Source organism: Chenopodium album, chromosome 27, assembly GCF_948465745.1.
Source record: "Chenopodium album chromosome 27, dcCheAlbu1.1, whole genome shotgun sequence".
NCBI classification, from domain to species: Eukaryota; Viridiplantae; Streptophyta; class Magnoliopsida; order Caryophyllales; family Amaranthaceae; genus Chenopodium; species Chenopodium album.
Window position 1 is genome coordinate 28057923 of NC_137860.1, and position 18773 is coordinate 28076695.

The 18773-nt window shown below is 35.3% G+C and overlaps 1 protein-coding gene and 1 pseudogene across 3 annotated transcripts; one reads left to right on the forward strand and one right to left on the reverse strand.

Annotated features, from left to right (window-relative positions):
* Positions 1–490: 490 nt before the first annotated feature.
* LOC145620956 (ABC transporter F family member 4 pseudogene) lies at positions 491–4965 on the reverse strand (annotated as a pseudogene). Its single transcript, XR_014108324.1, has 2 exons — positions 4820–4965; positions 491–2924 (listed from the first exon to the last, which is right to left on the reverse strand). The product of XR_014108324.1 is annotated as an ABC transporter F family member 4 pseudogene (transcript).
* A 2179-nt stretch (positions 4966–7144) lies between these two features.
* Positions 7145–17316, forward strand: LOC145619251 (thylakoid membrane protein TERC, chloroplastic-like). Of its 2 annotated transcripts, none has more exons than XM_081673905.1 (15): positions 7145–7465; positions 7542–7622; positions 9263–9402; positions 9488–9564; positions 11038–11125; positions 11293–11373; positions 11481–11537; positions 12246–12327; positions 13463–13512; positions 14692–14748; positions 14861–14939; positions 15880–15938; positions 16402–16459; positions 16564–16684; positions 16936–17316. In XM_081673905.1, exons 1-14 carry the CDS (start codon positions 7324–7326, stop codon positions 16653–16655), a joined length of 1143 nt encoding a protein of 380 aa, XP_081530031.1. In that variant the 5' UTR covers positions 7145–7323; the 3' UTR covers positions 16656–16684; positions 16936–17316. The 2 variants fall into 2 exon arrangements, with proteins under 2 accessions (XP_081530031.1, XP_081530032.1); XM_081673906.1 differs by having other exon boundaries at positions 9335–9402.
* Positions 17317–18773: the final 1457 nt, after the last annotated feature.

Sequence of the window (18773 nt, forward strand, 5' to 3'; positions counted from 1 at the left end):
TTTTTTTTTTATCATCTTTATGTCGTCAGTCATCTATAAATGGATGTGGTCCAAAGTTTGATCAAATTTATGTCTCGGTATTAGGAATTGGATTTATTTTCCAATTTCAAAATACAAGTAATTTTTGTTTTTTAATTTTTTAATTTTTTATTTTTTATTTTTAAACATATGCTCTATGTTCATATAATCATATCATTCATATGTAGGCCTGTAGGGGATATTGTGGTTGTTTGCTACTATCTTGTTTTTACATAAAACCCGGGATTCATTTTGATGGAAGTTCTGTATTAGCTGAATTTTGAAGTAACAGTTCAAGGCTTGAGAGCTCAGAACTTCTAGTAAATTTTTTCTTGTTTCTGCACATTCTGTGCTTGTTTTGCAGTAAAATAAAAACAGATGTAAATCATGTAATTCAATTTGAAAGGCGATACTTCATAAGAAAAACTATCAGCGGTTGAATTGATGATACAATACTAGCTTTGTGCGCCTTGTACAATAACACTTGTTCAAAAAAATTTAACTCCAGTAGAAAATCCAGTAAAGAATAAGTATAAAAAAAAAATACATGGAAACCAGAAAAACGAAAATTGCAAAATTCATCTGCTTCATTCCTTATCAAAATAGAAGCAAAAATGGGAGATAAATCAGATAATCCAGATTGCAGCATTATAATATTGTAGCCTCTGACTTGGATGTAACGAGGAGCTATAACAAGATAGAGTACAGTATACAGGAAAGGTCTCTCAGTCATCAACTTCAGCCTTGATCTCCTTCTGAAGGTCCTCCTTATACTCCTCAAATGATCCAGGAAACGTTCTCACAGTCCCATTATCGACAATCCAGATCTGGCTCCTCTCTTCATCATCACAAACCCGTGAAATCAGCCGAGAATCATGACTAACCAACACAACACCCCCGGTAAATTCATCTAGCGCGTCAGCAAGTGCATCAATACTCTGCATATCCAAGTGATTTGTGGGTTCATCTAACATTAGTATATGGGGCTTTGACATTGATATGGAAGTAAAAACCACCCGAGCTTTTTGACCTCCTGATAATTTTGCTATTGGGCTAAGGTGGTTATGACTAGAAAGCCCAAATTTCCCAAGCTTAGCTCGGACAGCTTCTTGCTTGCTCATACCTTCTTGGTCAGGGTGTAAACGAAGGAGATATTGAACAGGGTTTTCATCCATTGTTAAAAGATCAACAAAGTGCTGTGAATACCTTCCTATCCTCAGCTTCTGACTCTGCCTCGACTCCCCTTCACTTGGACTCAAATCACCAGCCAAAAGATTGAGCAGGGTTGATTTGCCAGCACCATTGGGCCCCACTATAGCAACACGGGTACCCATATCAATACCCACATCAACATTTGAAAGCCTGAAATCAGGTCGGTTAGGGTAGCTAAAACTGACTTCAATGAGCTGAAGTAGTGGAGGAGTGAGCTCAGTGGGTTCTGGGAAGTGAAACTCCACTGTGTAATCTCTCCATTTGCTCGGGGCTTCTTGCACTGCTTCATCTTCATCCACTTTTCCTTTTGATTTTTTCTTAGACACTTCTTTTGCTGCTGCAAACTTTGCTCTCTCTTTCACCTTCTGCTGCTGAGCCTGGTTTCCAGCCCTTTTCGCGGCTTTCAATTGCTTTTCATATACCTCATACTTTTTATTCATCTCTTTTCGACGCTGTTCATATCCACTCTCGAAGTCATCAAAATTACCCCTGTATAAATGAAGCTTCATATCATGAAGATGTATAACCTCATTACAGACAGTGTTGAGGAAGTCACGATCATGGGAGACAACAATGAGAGTTTTCTTCCACCGGCATAAATACTCTTCTAACCAAAGAACTGCTCTAAGGTCAAGATGGTTGGTTGGTTCATCAAGCAACAGAAGAGTAGGTTGCATAAATAGTGCCCTGGCTAGGGAGATTCTCATTCTCCATCCTCCGCTGAATGACTTGGTAGGGCGTTCCTGCATATCCTTAGTGAACCCTAAACCAGCCAGAATTTTAGATGCCTGAGCCTCAGCAGCATCTGCATCCAACAAATTCAGCTGCTCATATAATTCAGCAAGTCTTTCGCCTGCATCATCCTCACCATTATCATCATTGGCACCATCCTCCGCAGAAGAAACATTCTGCAAAGATGCAGCCTCTTTCCTCAGTCTCACCAATTCTTCATTGGCTGAAACAACTGCTTCAAGCGCTGATCTGTCATCACCAACTATTTCTTGTTCAACCAGTAAAACATCAATATTTTTAGGCACCGGAATCTTTCTCCAGGCTAAAAGCTTCAAAAGGGTAGACTTCCCCATCCCATTGGGCCCAACCAAACCATACCTCTTTCCATGAGAGATTTTTAATGATGCATTCTTTAAAAGTTCTTTTCCCCGAGCGGAAACTGAAAAGTTCTCAATTGTAATATCTTTGACGTTAGCATCAGCATCATCTCCACCCTCGAGGACAGAAGCCCGACTTCCAATGACAACAGTGAATGCATCACGATCATCCTTCAAGGCCTCTCTTTTTGCAAGTTCAGCAGCTTGAGCAGCCAGCATGTCTTTTTTTTCTCGTTTCTTCAACTCTTTATCAGTTATAGAAGCACCAATGATCTTGGATTCTGTCTGCTGCTGTAAAGAGCTTTGCTTCTCTTCCAGCTGTCGCTCTTCTTCTGAGCCATAGTAATCATCATCATCATCTGATGGAGGAAGATCTATATCATCAGTATAAGATGAAGCTTGTGCCTTTGGCTTGGGTTTACTCGACACAGATGCCTTTTTTGTTTTCTCTGGCTTTTGATCCATGCTAGCAAGCATGGCTGAAACAGAAAACTTCTCTTTCTTCCCGTCTTTAGAACTAGCTGATTGACCTTTCGAAGTTCCTCCGGCATCATCAGATTTTTTCTTTCCCATTAGAAACAATAGCTGCAGCGCAAAAAAAATTAAAATAAAAAACCAAGTCATACATTATTTATACAAATGACTTGTTCTTTGCCAACAAAAAAAGGCTGTATAAACACACAAAATCATCTAATGGTTCGGGCCACATTAAGAGACTAAAGCACCTGGCAGGTCATTGCAGCCATTTCAAATTTCTTTTCTTAGTGCTTAGTCACAGCCGAATAAAGTCGAAGTTCCATAGAATTGTGTTATATATAACTTATTTTAACTTACTTCAGTTTTATAAGTTCCAATAGGTACTATTCGTACAATAACTTCAATTCACAACTACAACAGACTCCTATAAATTAAATTAACCTACATTAAGATGTGCCAAATTCAGAAACAGAACACACCATTAAGACTTAAGAGTATGTCCCAGTGACCCAATCCCAAGGAATACAAGTTTACGTGAGGATAATCTCAAGCCGCCATCCAAGCACAAATTATTTAAGACTCTGACCCTCACTCCGTATATTTTGGTATAGTTGCATTCTCATTTGGGACCTTCAGCAGGATAATGAAGTCACACGTTCATAGGTATAAAGACAATTCCCAAGAGCACTCATCCACAAACTAAATTCTATTAGAACTAATATGCTTACACTAACTGAAATTGTTATCCCAAATATCTAGGATCAAAAGCAGTTAACCATGACCATTGAATAAGTTTCCTCATCTTGAGTTGAAATAAAACGCTAGATCGTAATGCTCCGTCATCAGATAAATATGGCAGCACTTCAAAAGTGCATGGGGGGGAGGGGGGGGGGGGGTATAGTGTTGGTATTGACAAAAGCAGTCATACTTCACACTACAAAATCCTTAATGGAAAAAAAAAAATCTTTATAATAACAGGTTTGTTTCATTGACGGAGCTCATCTTACAAAACTAAATATCTCCTACAGCCCTACCATGATAAAGCTGTGAACAATGTGCATTTGATTTGCCCATTGTCACTTGTCTGGCTTCTGCGGTTCTAATAAGACTATAAGAGGGGATAATTCTTTTAATAAAATACAAGTAATAGAAATTCCCAAGTTTGAATTGATGCTGAACGACCGTGATCAGAACGATGTCCTCCAAACCATACAATGAAACAACAAAACTACATCTACACTCCTGTATTTCAATTCTTAGCATTGCTACAATAGTACAATCCTCACGACATCATGTACTTTAAAAAAAAAAATAAAAAATTACCCGTAATTTAACTCCATGAAAAGACACTAGCCCTTATATAAAGACTTGAAGTTCAAGACTCTCAACAGACAAATTTAAAGGGATATTCAGAATTTCAGCTCCTTTCAATGGCACAATACACCTACACTGCCACACCACCCAGTCTCCTCCAAATGTTCTAAATCTTTAGATTCGTAAATAAATACTCGAACAATAAATCGAATTCAGCTAGTCTTCCTCAACTAAATAAATTTTTCACAGAGTAAAATTATCCAGGCCATCCCTGAGCTAGGGGAAAAGGGGCTACCGCCTCGGGCGTGGGAGAAAACAACCATTTTTATAGTTCCGTCCAAACATTAAAGGGTAATAAACAAAACCCTGCAACATATTGGCAAAATTGCAACCAAAGTTGACCCATTTATCAAATTAGGCAAGAAAATTCACATAAATTTCTTCTGGGTTAAAAATATCAACATAAAATTGCACATAACAAAATTCTAGCATCAAAATCGTTTGTTATAATCTTTCATAACTTCTGTAAGCATAATTAATAGTTCAATAAACACCCTTGAAAGAACCCTAAATTGAAAATACTGACAATTGGATTAACGATAAACCCTAGATTGTGAAATTGATGTTCGATGATTAGTAAAGGAAAATAATAAAAGAAAAGAAGAGAAAAAGAAAGAAAAACATCTAACCTCGGAAGCTGTTTCAATGGAGGAGAGAAAGCTCAGAAGCCGCTTCAATGGAGAATTCAGAGTGGGTAAAAGTGGAAAACTTAATTATAGGAAGATCGAAGACACACATTTAAGTTTGATTGTTTTATTTTATTTTATTTTATTTAGTTAAGTTTCTACTCGTACTATAATTGACTTTAGACAGTATTCTTTTTTTGACAGGACTTTAGGGTTAAAGGCTTAAAGCATTCACATTAGTTGATTTTTTGCACAAATTCTCAATTGATTTAGACTTTTATTAGGTTATTGTAAGACATGGTTACGTAAAATATTTGAAGTTACATTTTATACTATGAAAGTTACCATTTTTATAACAAAAAATTTACCCTTAAACAATACGAGTATTTATAATGTATTAGATCAATCATAATAGCAATTAGTAGAAATTGCACATTAAAATACAATCAAATTACACCAAAAAAAAAAAAAAAAAAAAAAAAAAAAAAAACCAAACTTAAACAAATTAAAAGTTGCTTTTCACGGGATAAAAGTTACCACAAAAATTGTTAAAATTACTCTTAAAGTGACCATCTTACAATAAAATTAACACAAACTTTCATATGTGACTGACTACACCGTATGACCAGCCAAAAATATTTATTTTTTGAAAGAATGGTCGAACTTACTTTGTTAGGGGTTACTCGGTCAGTCAGGGATTATTCACTCGGGCAATGTGTACTCACTCGGTCAAGGGTTACTCACTCGACCAGAGGTTACTCGGTGAGTGTTACTCGGTGAGTTAGGGATTACTTGGTCATGGATTACTCAATCGGTTAGGGGTTACTCAATCGGTCAGGGGTTACTTGATTAAGGGTTACTCGGTCGGTCGGGAGGTTACTTGTGTGTTAGCTGGCCACGTGGTGTGGCCAACCACACACAAGAGTTGCTAAATGGAGAATTTTTCTATGAGACTGGCAACACCGTGTGGCTAGGGGTTACTCGAGTTACTCATGATCGAGTAACCGCTCAAGCAACCCCTGACCAAGTAATCCCTGAAATAACCCATAACCGAGTAACCTTTCAAGTAACCCTTGTCCGAACCCCTCAAGTAACCCCTGACCGAGTGACTCCTATTTGAGTAACCCCTGACCGAACCCCTCAAATAACCCCTGTAACCCTTGACTAAGTAACCCCTAACCGAACCTCTAAAGTAACCCCTGACAGAGTAACACAAGTAACCACTACCACATAGTGTGGCCAGCCACATAAAAAATTTGTGTTCTCAATTTTTATATGTGGAAGGGTTACTTCGTTAATATTACATAGGTTACCTCGTTAGTATTATAGAGGTTATTTCGAGTTGTTACTTGGTTAGTGTTATGGGAGAACCTTTTTTAAAATTATTTAAGAAGCGGTGATATAGTGTGGTTGCTGCACATAAGGATTATTTCGTTAGTGTTAGGCCCTGTTATTTTGAGCACATGGGCATAGCAGAGCAGGATTTTAGCAGAGGAAGGCAGATTTCAGCCGAGCAGAGCAAGACTAAGCTTCCATACACTGTGGAGCAAAGCAGGACAGGGCAGAGCAGAAATAATAGGGCAGGTACCCCGTCAGTATTATAAGGGTTAGTTCGAGGAGTTACTCCCTCAATATTTTTTTTTTGGGTTTTTCTACACAGTAACCCTGTTTTTTTTTCACTTTTCTACGTTGTGCCCCAACATATATGACTTTCTACACGGTAACCCCAATATACTTTTTGTTTCCATACGGTAACATTGCCGTTATCTGCCGCTAAAAAATTCCGTTAGTGGGGCCCACTCTCCATTTATAAATATTATTTTTATCGAATTGGTATTCCGTCAAAGGTTTCGGGGGGCTATTTTGGTTCTTAAGGGTCCAAATTGAGCTCAGATTTGGCAAAAAAATAACGTAGATACCTCATTTTCCTTATTAAGAAATGTCTCGATTTACGTGTTGACATTTTAATACACAAAACGAGACATTTACGTTATTTTTTTGTCAAATCTGAGCTCAATTTGGACTCTTAAGAGCCAAAATAGCCCCCGAAACCTTTGACGGAATACCAATTCGATAAAAATAATATTAATAAATGGAGGGTGGGCCCCACTAACGGAATTTTTTAACGGCAGGATAACGACAAGGTTACCGTATGGAAACAAAAAGTATATTGGGGTTACCGTGTAGAAAGTCATATATGTCGGGGCACAACGTAAAAAAGTGAAAAAAACATGATTACTGTGTAGAAAAAACCTTTTTTTTTACCAACGGTCATATAATGTGGTAGCCGCACATAAAACGCGCCGTTAGAATAATCATCAAGCCTTCTTAGTTTTTACAGATTCTGTGTTTATTATCCCCATCTCAAAGGAACGACCTTCCTCCTCCCTCCAAATTCAGAAAAAACAAAATCGAATTCCAGACTTGTTCTTCTTTCTTAGATGAATGACTGACTGAGAGTTTAAACTAAAGTGTTACCAAATTACAACCCAGAAATCTCAGCAAAAATGGGAGTAACTTCAGTGATCAACAATGGTGTCCAAACAATCCCTTTAAAATTAAACAAGGGTTTCTCTACCAGAATTTCACCCTCCATTTCTTTGTCTTCTACTCACTTTTTGCATCCTCCATCTCTTCTTCTTCGTTCAGGTAACTCTTTCTTTCGTTTTCGATGTTTCGATTTTAATTTGATGATTTTTTTTTAATTTGATTGATTTTGATGCAGTGAATTCCCAGCAAACGCATAATTTATCTGTTGTTTATGCCAAGAATACTAAGGAGGAAGATACTACTTTCACTACCTCAGGTAACTTATACAAGTATATTTCTATTAATTAATGTAATTGATTGCTCTTTTACAAGTATAATTACAAGTATGATTACTGTAAATGATTACCTTATACAAGTATGATTTCTATTAATTATTGTAATTGATTGCTCTTTCTGTTCGTTTATGTTTGTCTCGAATACTTTCATTTGAAGAGTGGAATTGTGACCATGATTATTTATCCATGAATTTGATTTTGTTAAATTAATTTTGATGTAGCCTCAATATTTTAAATTTTTTGTATTTTTAATCATATGTGATTAAAGATATTGTTGTTCAATGATATACATTTGTAATTGTGAAAAGGTCAAATGGGGCCAACATTAAAAACGAGGGAATACTAGTCTAAATTTTAGGAGGCTGAAAAAGATACTTGAAGGGGGTCAAGCAATCAAGCATCACCTTAGACATTAGCGTGGACGCATGGTACTGTCCTTATAGAATAAAGTATAAATTGATTACCAATACAGTGGAAATATCGTTATTTGTTAAAGCTGGCTGTAAATGATTCAATTTTGATGGACATAGTAGTTTAAGACTAATTAAAATTTGATCTTTGTTAACGAAACACAAGAAGGGATGTAATAATGTCATTGAATTCCTGGGCATCCATCCAAATGCAATCCTTTCGACTTGCTAGTCCGGTAATATGGGATTGGCATTGACTATTTGTAGTTTTGTTTGCTGTCACCGTAATTCATCCATAGAGCAACTATGTATATTTATGATATACTCCCTCTATCTACAAATAATCATCTTGTATTTCTATTTAGGATGTCAACATAATATCATCTTGTATCCCTAAGTAACAAAATTCACCCTAAAAGCTTCCATTTAAGCCACAGGTCAGCTTGAGCTTTATTCACTTTCTCTTCTTCCATATTCAGCAGACAAGCAGTAGCCACATGTTTGCCTGAAAATCATTTGAGAGATGTTGTCACTCAAAGCAATTAAATATAATTTGAGGCTTATCACACAGAAAGGTTTCAAAAGGTCAAACACTGCCCCTTAATGTACATGTTAGTGGTTTTCAAAAAACATTAACCAAGATTAATTGCTGACCATGTCGCTGTTCTAATTGCAATTATGCTGGTAATAGGACTGCACCTCGTTTGTGCACTTGTGGCTTTCTTAATCCATCAACTTCTTCCTTTTGCCCACACAAGACAATCATATCTCAAATTCTTTCAAAGTCTCTATTTCTGTTTTTTCCTTGTTATGTTAAAATCCTTGATGTGATATACTTTCAGTTACCAAGAGTAGATTATGTGACAGAAAACATATGGAAATATATGTAGCTAGATGATGGTCTACTTGTAAAATTTGCAGAGTGGAAGAGAAAGGCTAGAGGGAGAGTTGCATGCTTGATGGGAATGGTAGTAATGCATTTGCAGTCCCCTCTTCTCCTCCCTCCCCTCCATCTTGTCGATCTTGATGCTATTGTTTGGCTTATCAGTTCATTTTGATGAGTTGATAAATCTTTTGAATCTTCAATAGTATTGGTAGTTTGACATTTTGAGTATCTTTACACAATAACACAAGTGGAAAAGTCTTTGGACTATTATGGCGTCCTTTTTTCAGCTTCTTTTGAACTAGCTTGTTGCTTGAATGGCATGCAGAACAGGATGGAGATAGTACTCAGTCATATCCCAGTAGTAATGATAGGAAGTCTCATCTGTCAACTTCTGCAGGCAGTGCAATAGAAGAAAAGGATGATAAAGGAAGCTATATGTCATCTGTTCGAAATGTTGCCTTGTGTGTGAGTATCTTTGAAAGTATTTTTTTACTTTTTCCCCTTGTTTACTTTCACTTGTGTTAAACAATGTAGCCAATCATCCTCTCAGGTAAGCACAGCAGTGGCATTTGGTATCGGTGTGGGATTCACAGAGGGAGTTGGCAAAGCTACAGAATTTTTTGCGGGGTATGATACTGTAGTTTATTTTTGTCAAGCCTGTACAAATTTAATATTTAATATATGTGCCAATACCCTGTAACTGCATGGCTTTGCTTTTGTCATGTACTACATATCTCATATGAATACAAATGGAATGAGTGATCCACACTAAATAAGTATGCTGAATATAGTGCTGCTTACAGAACTCAACGAGTAGCCAAATTGGAGAATAATATCTGATGATTTAGATATTGATGATTTCACATTTGACTGTTTGGATGATAAATAAGATAAGAGAGTGTTTATTAGTCATTGCTTCAGATTTAATTTTTGTTTCAAAGTACTGCTAATTTATTCCTTAGCCTCCTCTATATCTTTCCACTTGCTGTTCTTGTTTCCTTCATTCACATTAGTCTGTGGAATTCTTTCAAAATGAAATTTCAGAATTATTTTATGTTACTGTTCTCTCCCAGAAAAAAGCTATACTTGGTTGGTTACAGTAGAATATTTGGCTATAGATGAACAATATCTGTTCCTTTATTTTTAAGAAATTTTGAGAATTGCTTATGTGTTCGTACCCCTTTATAGATCTTAGCTTCAACATGGTTACTGAGACTTGGGTACAGTTGGCTGATTAGAACTCATTTTCTCTCCCCTTTTGAATATGATATTCCAAGCAGCTGCAGATCATGAAATATTAGCGTGCTCCATTAGTTGTTTAGAAGGCATCCTTTCTTGGCCTACTTATTTTCCCAACGTTAGGTTAACTTTTAACATGGAGTATTGGCAGCTGATACTTCTACGTGTTGTAGTAGGTGAGTACACTACTAACTATAAGGAACTACAAAGACATGTTTTTGTAAGAAGATTTTAACATTAGTGGGTTATTGTCATCACTACTAAAAGAAATATGCGGTTATATATAACCGACTCTTGCTTAACCATCTTGGTCACACATCACTGTCGATTACCTATACCTAAATTGGCTAAATTCGTAATCCAATCTTGTTTCAGTTCCCAATACCAACAAGTCAAACTTCATCTAGTGTAAGACATTTTTTTTTTGTTGTGCATCTGAATCATTTAATACTTTGTGGTAGATGAGCTTATAAAATAATTCTCATTCGGTAGTGTTCTCATGCATCCTCTTTGTTCTACGATTCTTTCCTAAATCAATTGCCACGAGGTTGTGTTAGCTTGACTTATTGTATTTGTTCTGGAGTTTGAGTAGTGATGGGATTGGAGAGAAAAGGGAATTCTTATTCAATTTTGGTTGTGATGGCAGAAAAAGGAAAGATATACTATGCTAAAATGATATCAGTCTGAGCTTCATTATTGCTAAGCTTTAATGTAGAAATAACTACTGCCTGTGTCCTAGGACAGCCACATTTTTTAGGACGGCTACATATTTGTATCGTATGGCATCTCTGTCCTCTTTACTATACAAATTTGCTGTTGTACTTTGTGAATCTTCATCAGTATGATGATAGTCATTTTCAGGTACCTGTTGGAGCAAAGTCTTTCTGTGGACAATCTATTTGTCTTTGTTTTAGTTTTCAAGTACTTCAAAGTCCCAATCATGTACCAGGTATGGCTTATCTGCTAATTGTGATCTGTAGGTTATATGAGTTAAAAATCAGTATGACAATTCTGCTGTAGAACTTGTACTACCTCCTCTTTAACTGAAAGATAGACTTTTAGGGGAATTTGTTTAATTTGTTTCAATGTCTTATCTTTTTTTGTGATGTTATCTAGAATCGCGTTCTTTCTTATGGTATTGCTGGGGCCATTGTATTCCGATTAACACTGATAGTTCTTGGGACAGCCACGCTTCAGGTTGACTCTTCACCGTTTTATGGTTTTTTTAATTTATTTACAGTCCTTTGAAACTTCTCTTGCTGTTGACAGTGTTTTAACTTGCACATTTTGTTTGGCTCTGATAGAGGTTTGAAGTTGTGAACCTTCTACTAGCAGCAATACTCCTGTATTCCTCATTTAAGGTAACATTACTTTAAACCATAAGGCCACTTATACCTGTATAAGATGCAAATTTTTAACTTTATAATTGATAGTTCAGCAGAAACTAAGAGGCACTGGCCGTATTATACTTTGTTGTTAGAAAAGTATATAAGTACCTGCATATTATACTCTGTTGGTAGTTCTCCCTTTCTTAGATGAGCATGTATAGATGCCTAGCATATGTTGTGGTTTTTAACTCATCATTAAGAAATTCAACATATAGTTCTTTTTTTTTACCCTATAATTCCATTGTTACTGTTACCCATGTAATTGGGTATATCTGATTGTGTAGTCTTTCTAAAAACTATCATCTATTAGTCTTACCACAGTATTTGATGCAAATATTACCTAATAATAACTGATATAACAGTGGAAACTCGTAATTAGCTGGTATTAAGAGTTTGAGACAACTAAAACATTAAAGAATCCTTGCTTAAAGCCTGTCCTGGGTGCCAAATTAAGGCAAACCTGCAGTATTTTGAGTAGGCTGTGGCACTGTTACCTGGTCCATGCTTCATACTATGGCTTAAATTGCTCCTCTTACCTAGGTTATGCTTTAATTTGTCTTCTAACTTTTTCCCAGTTGGCTTAAAAGTTCCTTCTGCTGTGTTTTACGTCTTTGCACAAAATTTTCATTCTGATACCTTTTTATTTTTTGGGGTGTACCCTTTTCCGCATATTGAAAATAGTTATTTACCGCTGAAGAAGAAGATGAAGACTTGTCGGACAATTTTATCGTGAAGACTTGCCAGAAAGTAATTCCTGTCACAGGTAACGATTGTTCAATGTATATTGACATTTTGTAGCTTTTCAATCATTCAGCTGAGTTCATGTGGACATTTCAAATAATATTGTCTTGGTTATGGCTCCCTTTTGTAATGCTATACCATTCTACTTAAAAAAGCAAGTGCCCTGAACTTTCAATCTTAGTCTTGTCTTCTAAGTTTACGAAGAATGTTTCAAAATCAGTATACTTAAGTTTTGAAGATCAGAGCAATAGGCAATCTTGTGTACTACTATTTAGATAATAGTATGATATATATAAATCTTAAATAAAAATTGCGGGGGTGGGGAGTGTTACTGATGTGTCAGATTGAGAAGCACTTTTCCTTGAAATATCTGATAGGACAGATAAAAATTAACGTCAAGTCAATAAAAAGTAGGTCTGGCTTCAAACATTTTATTGTCTGAGCAGTGGCAACAAGAGTGCTGTTCATGAGTTTGTTGATGAGAATATCCGTTTACCAACAGAAAGCCATTATCGTTAAATACTCTTGTATATGAAATAGATAAAAGGGATTGGTTGAATTGTTGCCAGCTTTCACTTAATGACATGTAGCAGATTACTTAAATGGCCTTATATTTTATTGTTTTGAATGGATTATAATTGCTCTAAGTGAATTATAAATAATGATGCATGTTCTAGACACATTCTATGTTCTTTTAAAGGATCCTAAGCTTTTCGGATTCCTAGTCTTAGTAGAGTTACAACTCTCATGTCAGGCTCTATTATTTATAGAAACTATGTTTGTTGGCAGTACTAACAGATATGGGCCTAAAATTGGCAAGTTACCTTAAACAGAATTCGTAGAAACTTAAACAGGTAAGGATGTCGATAATTAGATGGTTGCATGAGCTGTTTATTAGAAAAAAGAGGTGGTTGTTTAAATCTATAAAATTTATTTTGACTAATTGAAATTGTCAGAAAAATTCAGATAACATATCAGTTAAGTCTCATGAAATGAGTTACTAAAACAGACTTAAAATCTTGTTTTAAAAGAATCATAATTGCTAGAGTCCTTGAACTATAATGCTGTAAGCTTGTATGGTTGATGATAATAGTTTATACTTTGCTGTCAGGATTTATTGTCCAAAATTCTCATTTCTCATCATCTGAACTTCGCAGCTAGGTATGATGGCAATCGGTTTTTCACAATCGACAATGGTGTGTGGAAGGTCAGTCACTAATGAGCATTGATACTTAATTTCTTTAATCATGGAAGCTTATACTGAGCACATCAATCAAATTGAAGTTGCCAACAGTTACAAATTTGATTTCTTGGTATGTTATGGGTTTCATCATGTAATGCTATTGTTCTTAAACCTCTTCACATCCATAGTGAAACATTGAAGAGGAAAACAGTACCCCCCATCATTAGTCGGGTAAAAAGGATCATTCATTGGACCAGCCAGTCAAGGTTGTCATATCAAATATTGAGTCATTGCACGTACCATGTCTCTTTATCAATGTTATCTCTTCATTAAACATATAATTAGCTATTTAAGGGGTTTGTATTTGGAAAATAAAAAACTGTAGGAGTCCTCTTTTTTTCTTAACTCATAATAATCCCAACCTTGAGGGAACTCTTCTGAAAATAATCCCAACTTTTCTGGAATTTAATATAGTTCACGGTCCATCCCCCTTGCTGACATGGCTAGATTTAATTGAGATAAGATTACGTGTTCATGGTTGTGGTAGCAAAGAGGAGAGGGAGGATGGTGAAGGTGGTGTTTGTAGAGTAGCATGGGAGAGTGAAGAGAGGAGGATGGTGTTAGTGGGGATGGAGAGTAATAGAGGAGAATGTAAGGAGAGTATGTGGTGGATTGGTGGTAGATAGTGCAAAGGTATATATACCCGGGTGCATGGTGCACCCAAGGTATTTTGGCTTACTTTGATGATTAATTATCAAAGATAATATATACCATAATAATTAATTTATAACTGAAACTTCAACACCGTCAAATATTAAGACTGTTTTTTAAAGAGGTCCCCGAAGTGTGTATATGAGTATCACAGAGTAGAGCTTTTATTTCAACTTTCAAGAGTGGCCAAGTTATGTAACAAATTATTCTTTCCATTTTGCCTCTAAAGGCTCTAATCTTAGTAGATGACCAATTTTAAAATGTCTTTAAAATAAATAAAAAAAAAAAAGCTATTTTCTTTTATTTATTTTGCTGTTTGAACAGATTTTTGCCCATCACTTCACCTTGTGTTTTGTTCAGATGACTTAACAATAGCGATTTTTTTCTTATCAATGTGTGCACATATGTTTCCTTTGTTATCTCTATCTTGTATTGTTACAGTAATTACACATTTGTACTTGGCTTCTAACAGGCATAAAAAATTTTGGGCAGGCCACACCTTTACTCCTCACTGTAGCAGTTATTGAATTAAGTGATATTGCATTTGCTGTAAGTTCTTTTACCTTTTGGCTTTTAATATCATAAAAACTTTATGGTTAACCATGCTTAGATCATGAACAGATTAATCAGTATATTGTTTGCGTATATCTGTTACACGCAGGTCGACTCAATACCAGCTGTGTTTGGTGTAACACGAGATCCTTTCATAGTATTTTCATCCAATCTCTTTGCGATCTTAGGTGATATTTTGTTCTCTATCCCTTACTAGCTCAGTAATTAAGCTAAATTAATTAGTAATAATCTAGTGGTGTTAGTTTTCTAGACAAAACATTGAATATTCCATTCATTATGACCACTATGCTAGTGAAAATTGAGTGTACTATTTAGTTATCACTTACTGGTTCTTCTTCATTACCCTATGAAACATGATGATTTTATCCATGTAGCACGTTAATATCTAGGTGGCAGAACACTTTGTTGGAACATAAACATTGTGATAGCATGATAGCACATTTAGAGTGAACATTTGATGATATATAGATAGACTTGGCTTAGATTATGTTTCCTTTGTTACCTACTACCTATTTTAACAACGTTATTCTAAGGTTTGAGGTATGTCTCTGCCTGTCTGTTAGAATGGTAACTAGAGTTGCAACTATGGTGCTGGAAGCTATGTCTAGATAAATCAAACCTCTCTACAGTATTAGACTCTTAAGCGTTTCCAAGTGAAAAAAAATTATCTTTAGCTTATAAGTCCGAAGACTACGAACTAATTGGGCAAAAAAAAAGGTAATGATTGGACTACATAATAACAGATAATTATTGAACTTGTAATTGAACGAGTCAAAAGCTTCTTCAAGCCCAGCCAAGGGAATTGGAAAAAAAAGATGCTAATTACAAACTTGGGCTTAGGGTGGGCAAAGAAAGAGACATTTCTTGATATTTTGATTGAACTAAAATTTAGAAAAATATACAGGGATATGTAATTAACATAAACTTGGTATAAAAGTTAATACGAAGTAAATAATTTCTCTGAAACTTTATTTGACCATAAAATAATATACTTGTATCAATTGACTTATAGACTGGAAAAGACAAATGCAATGCAAAGTGGCTATCATTTTTAATTTATATTATAAAGTAGTTGTAATATGAACTGACGCTGCCAATTTAGTACAGGTTTAAGATCGTTATATACTCTTATTTCTGAAAGCATGGCCAATTTGGAGTACCTGCAGGTGAGCTAACTTTCCTGTCATTGTTAGACCTGTTTTTTGTAAATTTATACAGACTTAGGTTTTGTTGTTTTAGTAATATGCTGCATGTTGATAACCATAATGATTCATTATAGGAAACTTAAATACAGAAAAACCGATGAAGGCTTGGAACAAAATTTGTCAACTCAAAAGGAATTCAAAGTATTCTCACCTTTTGTGCAGTTTGAATAATTCATGTCGATAGAAATGCAGTCTATGTATTATCATGATTAATTAAATAATACTAATGGCCTGGTTTATACTTCATCCGTATTTATATTTTCCTGGTTTATTTCATTGTTTGTTGCTTTTCCCCTCCTTGGCTCCAAGCTCTGTGGAGCACTGGAGCATCATCTTCTTTTCTTTTATTTTTTATTTGGGAGAGAGAGTTATCCCCTATGACTAGTTAACATACTGATAACAGCTACAATTTCTTTTGTTTCAGCCCTCCATAGCTGTTGTACTAGGCTTCATTGGGCTGAAGATGATCCTTGATTACTTTGGTGGGTGTTTTAACACTAATTTCTCCTGGTTTCCCTTACTTGTTTATGTTTAATGTAAATTAGAAATGGTTTAATTTCTCTCTCTTCCTTTTGCTTTCTTTCAGGGTTCCATGTCGGAACAGAAGTATCTCTTGGTTTTGTGGCTACGAGCCTTTCCACCGGGGTGCTTCTAAGTTTGATTAAAAAGTCTGAGTAATTGAAGTGACAAGGGAGTATGGCTCCATTGTAAGCATTCATGTCATCTGCATCTTTTTTCTTTCATATGTCACTATTATTTTTAGGACTTTTCTTAACAGATTCATGAGCAAAAATATCACTGCTAAGGCTGCAAACTTTTTCTTGGGGAATTTAATAATTTTTTAGCAGCAATTTATATAATCAACCACAACTTAGCTGCTCAATTCCCAATCCCCCTATTTTTCGTCAAAAGAAATGAGATGGTCACCTTACTCATTCCCAGCTTTTTTGGCTAACAGGAAGCACTGTCCTTGTCGGAACTTTTGGCTGGTCATTCGTCTAGTAGAGGATCATATCACACATTTTGTAGGTGAAGCTGCAGTCCATGAAAATTCTTGGTGTCATCTTGTATAGTTGTATGTATGCAGGGAAAGCAGTGATGGTACGAGTGCTGCTTCACTCTCCCATCTCCCCCTCCCCCCCCCCCCCCCCCCCCCATCTTTTTTCGTATTTTCTTGCCCCCAATCCAGGTTTCAGGGGGGCGAGCTGTGACTATATCTTCTCTATCTCAGATTTGGTGTAGCCTTGCCACAATGAGCACTAACTGACTAACATCAGTATAATACTGCTCTGTCAAACTTATCTAGTTTATAATGAGCAGTGATATAATTTTTTCTGTATATGTTTTTGCCTTTTGACGATCATAAACTGATTTAGGTTTACTGCCTTGAATTCATGTGACATCTTTGCAATTTTTGAATGGTTCTTCACAGCATAAAATACACTTCATGGTTTTCTAATTTTGGGCAACGAAAAATGAAATTTTTGTTTCAATGATAAGGAAAATTGCTCTTATTGGATCTCAACCTTCATGCTTTCTTAATCCAATATACATAGATCAAGCATTTGGGAATTGGGAGTAGGGGAATCGTAAGGGTATCCCCAATCTCAAATTCTCAAGAAACCCTCAATCAACAAAATTTAATCTTGCAACCTCTAGAATTCGAGAGTTTATGAGGTTTACTAAAAAAAATATAATAATAATAATAATAAAAAAATAAAAAAATATATAAAATTTCGAGAGCTTATAAGGAAAGAAACTTACCAAGTGAGCCAAGCTTAGTGATGTAACTTACTTAGTTGCCCACATGTATAAAGGAATACAGCATATACAAAGCTTTGTGGCCCAATTAAAACTTAGTGCAACATAGCTGTAATGTGTAGCCCAGACGTGTGATTGTGCCATGAAAATGAAATTTTATTGCCTAATATACACATTTAGGTGACAAAAAAATATTGTCCCACAAAATCTACACTAATGTGCAACAAAATACCCTCCCATAACCTTAAATATTCTTTATCATCGAAAACTAGTGTGTAACTCAATGATACTCTTCATGTTATACGCTTTTTAAATACCCTTATTAATGTTAATTGCTATTTTTTTTAACTCTTAATAATATTGTGCAAACATCTATATCATCAAAATATTTATTTACTATTTTCCTTGTTAATGTTTCCAACATCTAACAGGGTTCTCTAAACATGGCTAGCTATGTACGCATCACATATTCACATAGAATAAAGGCACAATTATTTAAAATTGTAGAGTCATTAGAGTTATTTTGTGTCAAAACTTATGTTGTCATCAAGAAAATTAGCAAATGAGTGAAGACCTAACAGCACATTTGGTGAACTATATAAATCGTGAATTAATGTGCAAATTTGTGAAAAAAGAAAAATTGTACAGCAATATATTACAAGTTGTATGTGAGTTTGTGAGGTTATCTCTAAGCCCTCAGGTTCCTCGTAATATTTCATTACCATCCATTACTATTTCCAAAGTGGAATCGATTAGTAATGAAATTTATGAAGAAAATTCACTTGTACATTGATAAAGTTTCATTACCGTGAATCATATTGAGCATGAAAGTCATAAATAGCACAATTACCTACTAAACCATTCCCGTAATTTATAACCGCTAAATAACCAAACGGGTTTTAATAATACAAATTTAAAAAAAAAAAAAAAACACACACACACACACACACAATTTTTTTTTTATTTTTTTTATTTTAATTTTAATCTGGATTCGGGATCAATTTGACAATTTTGGATGTTTAGGTTCCTCCCAAT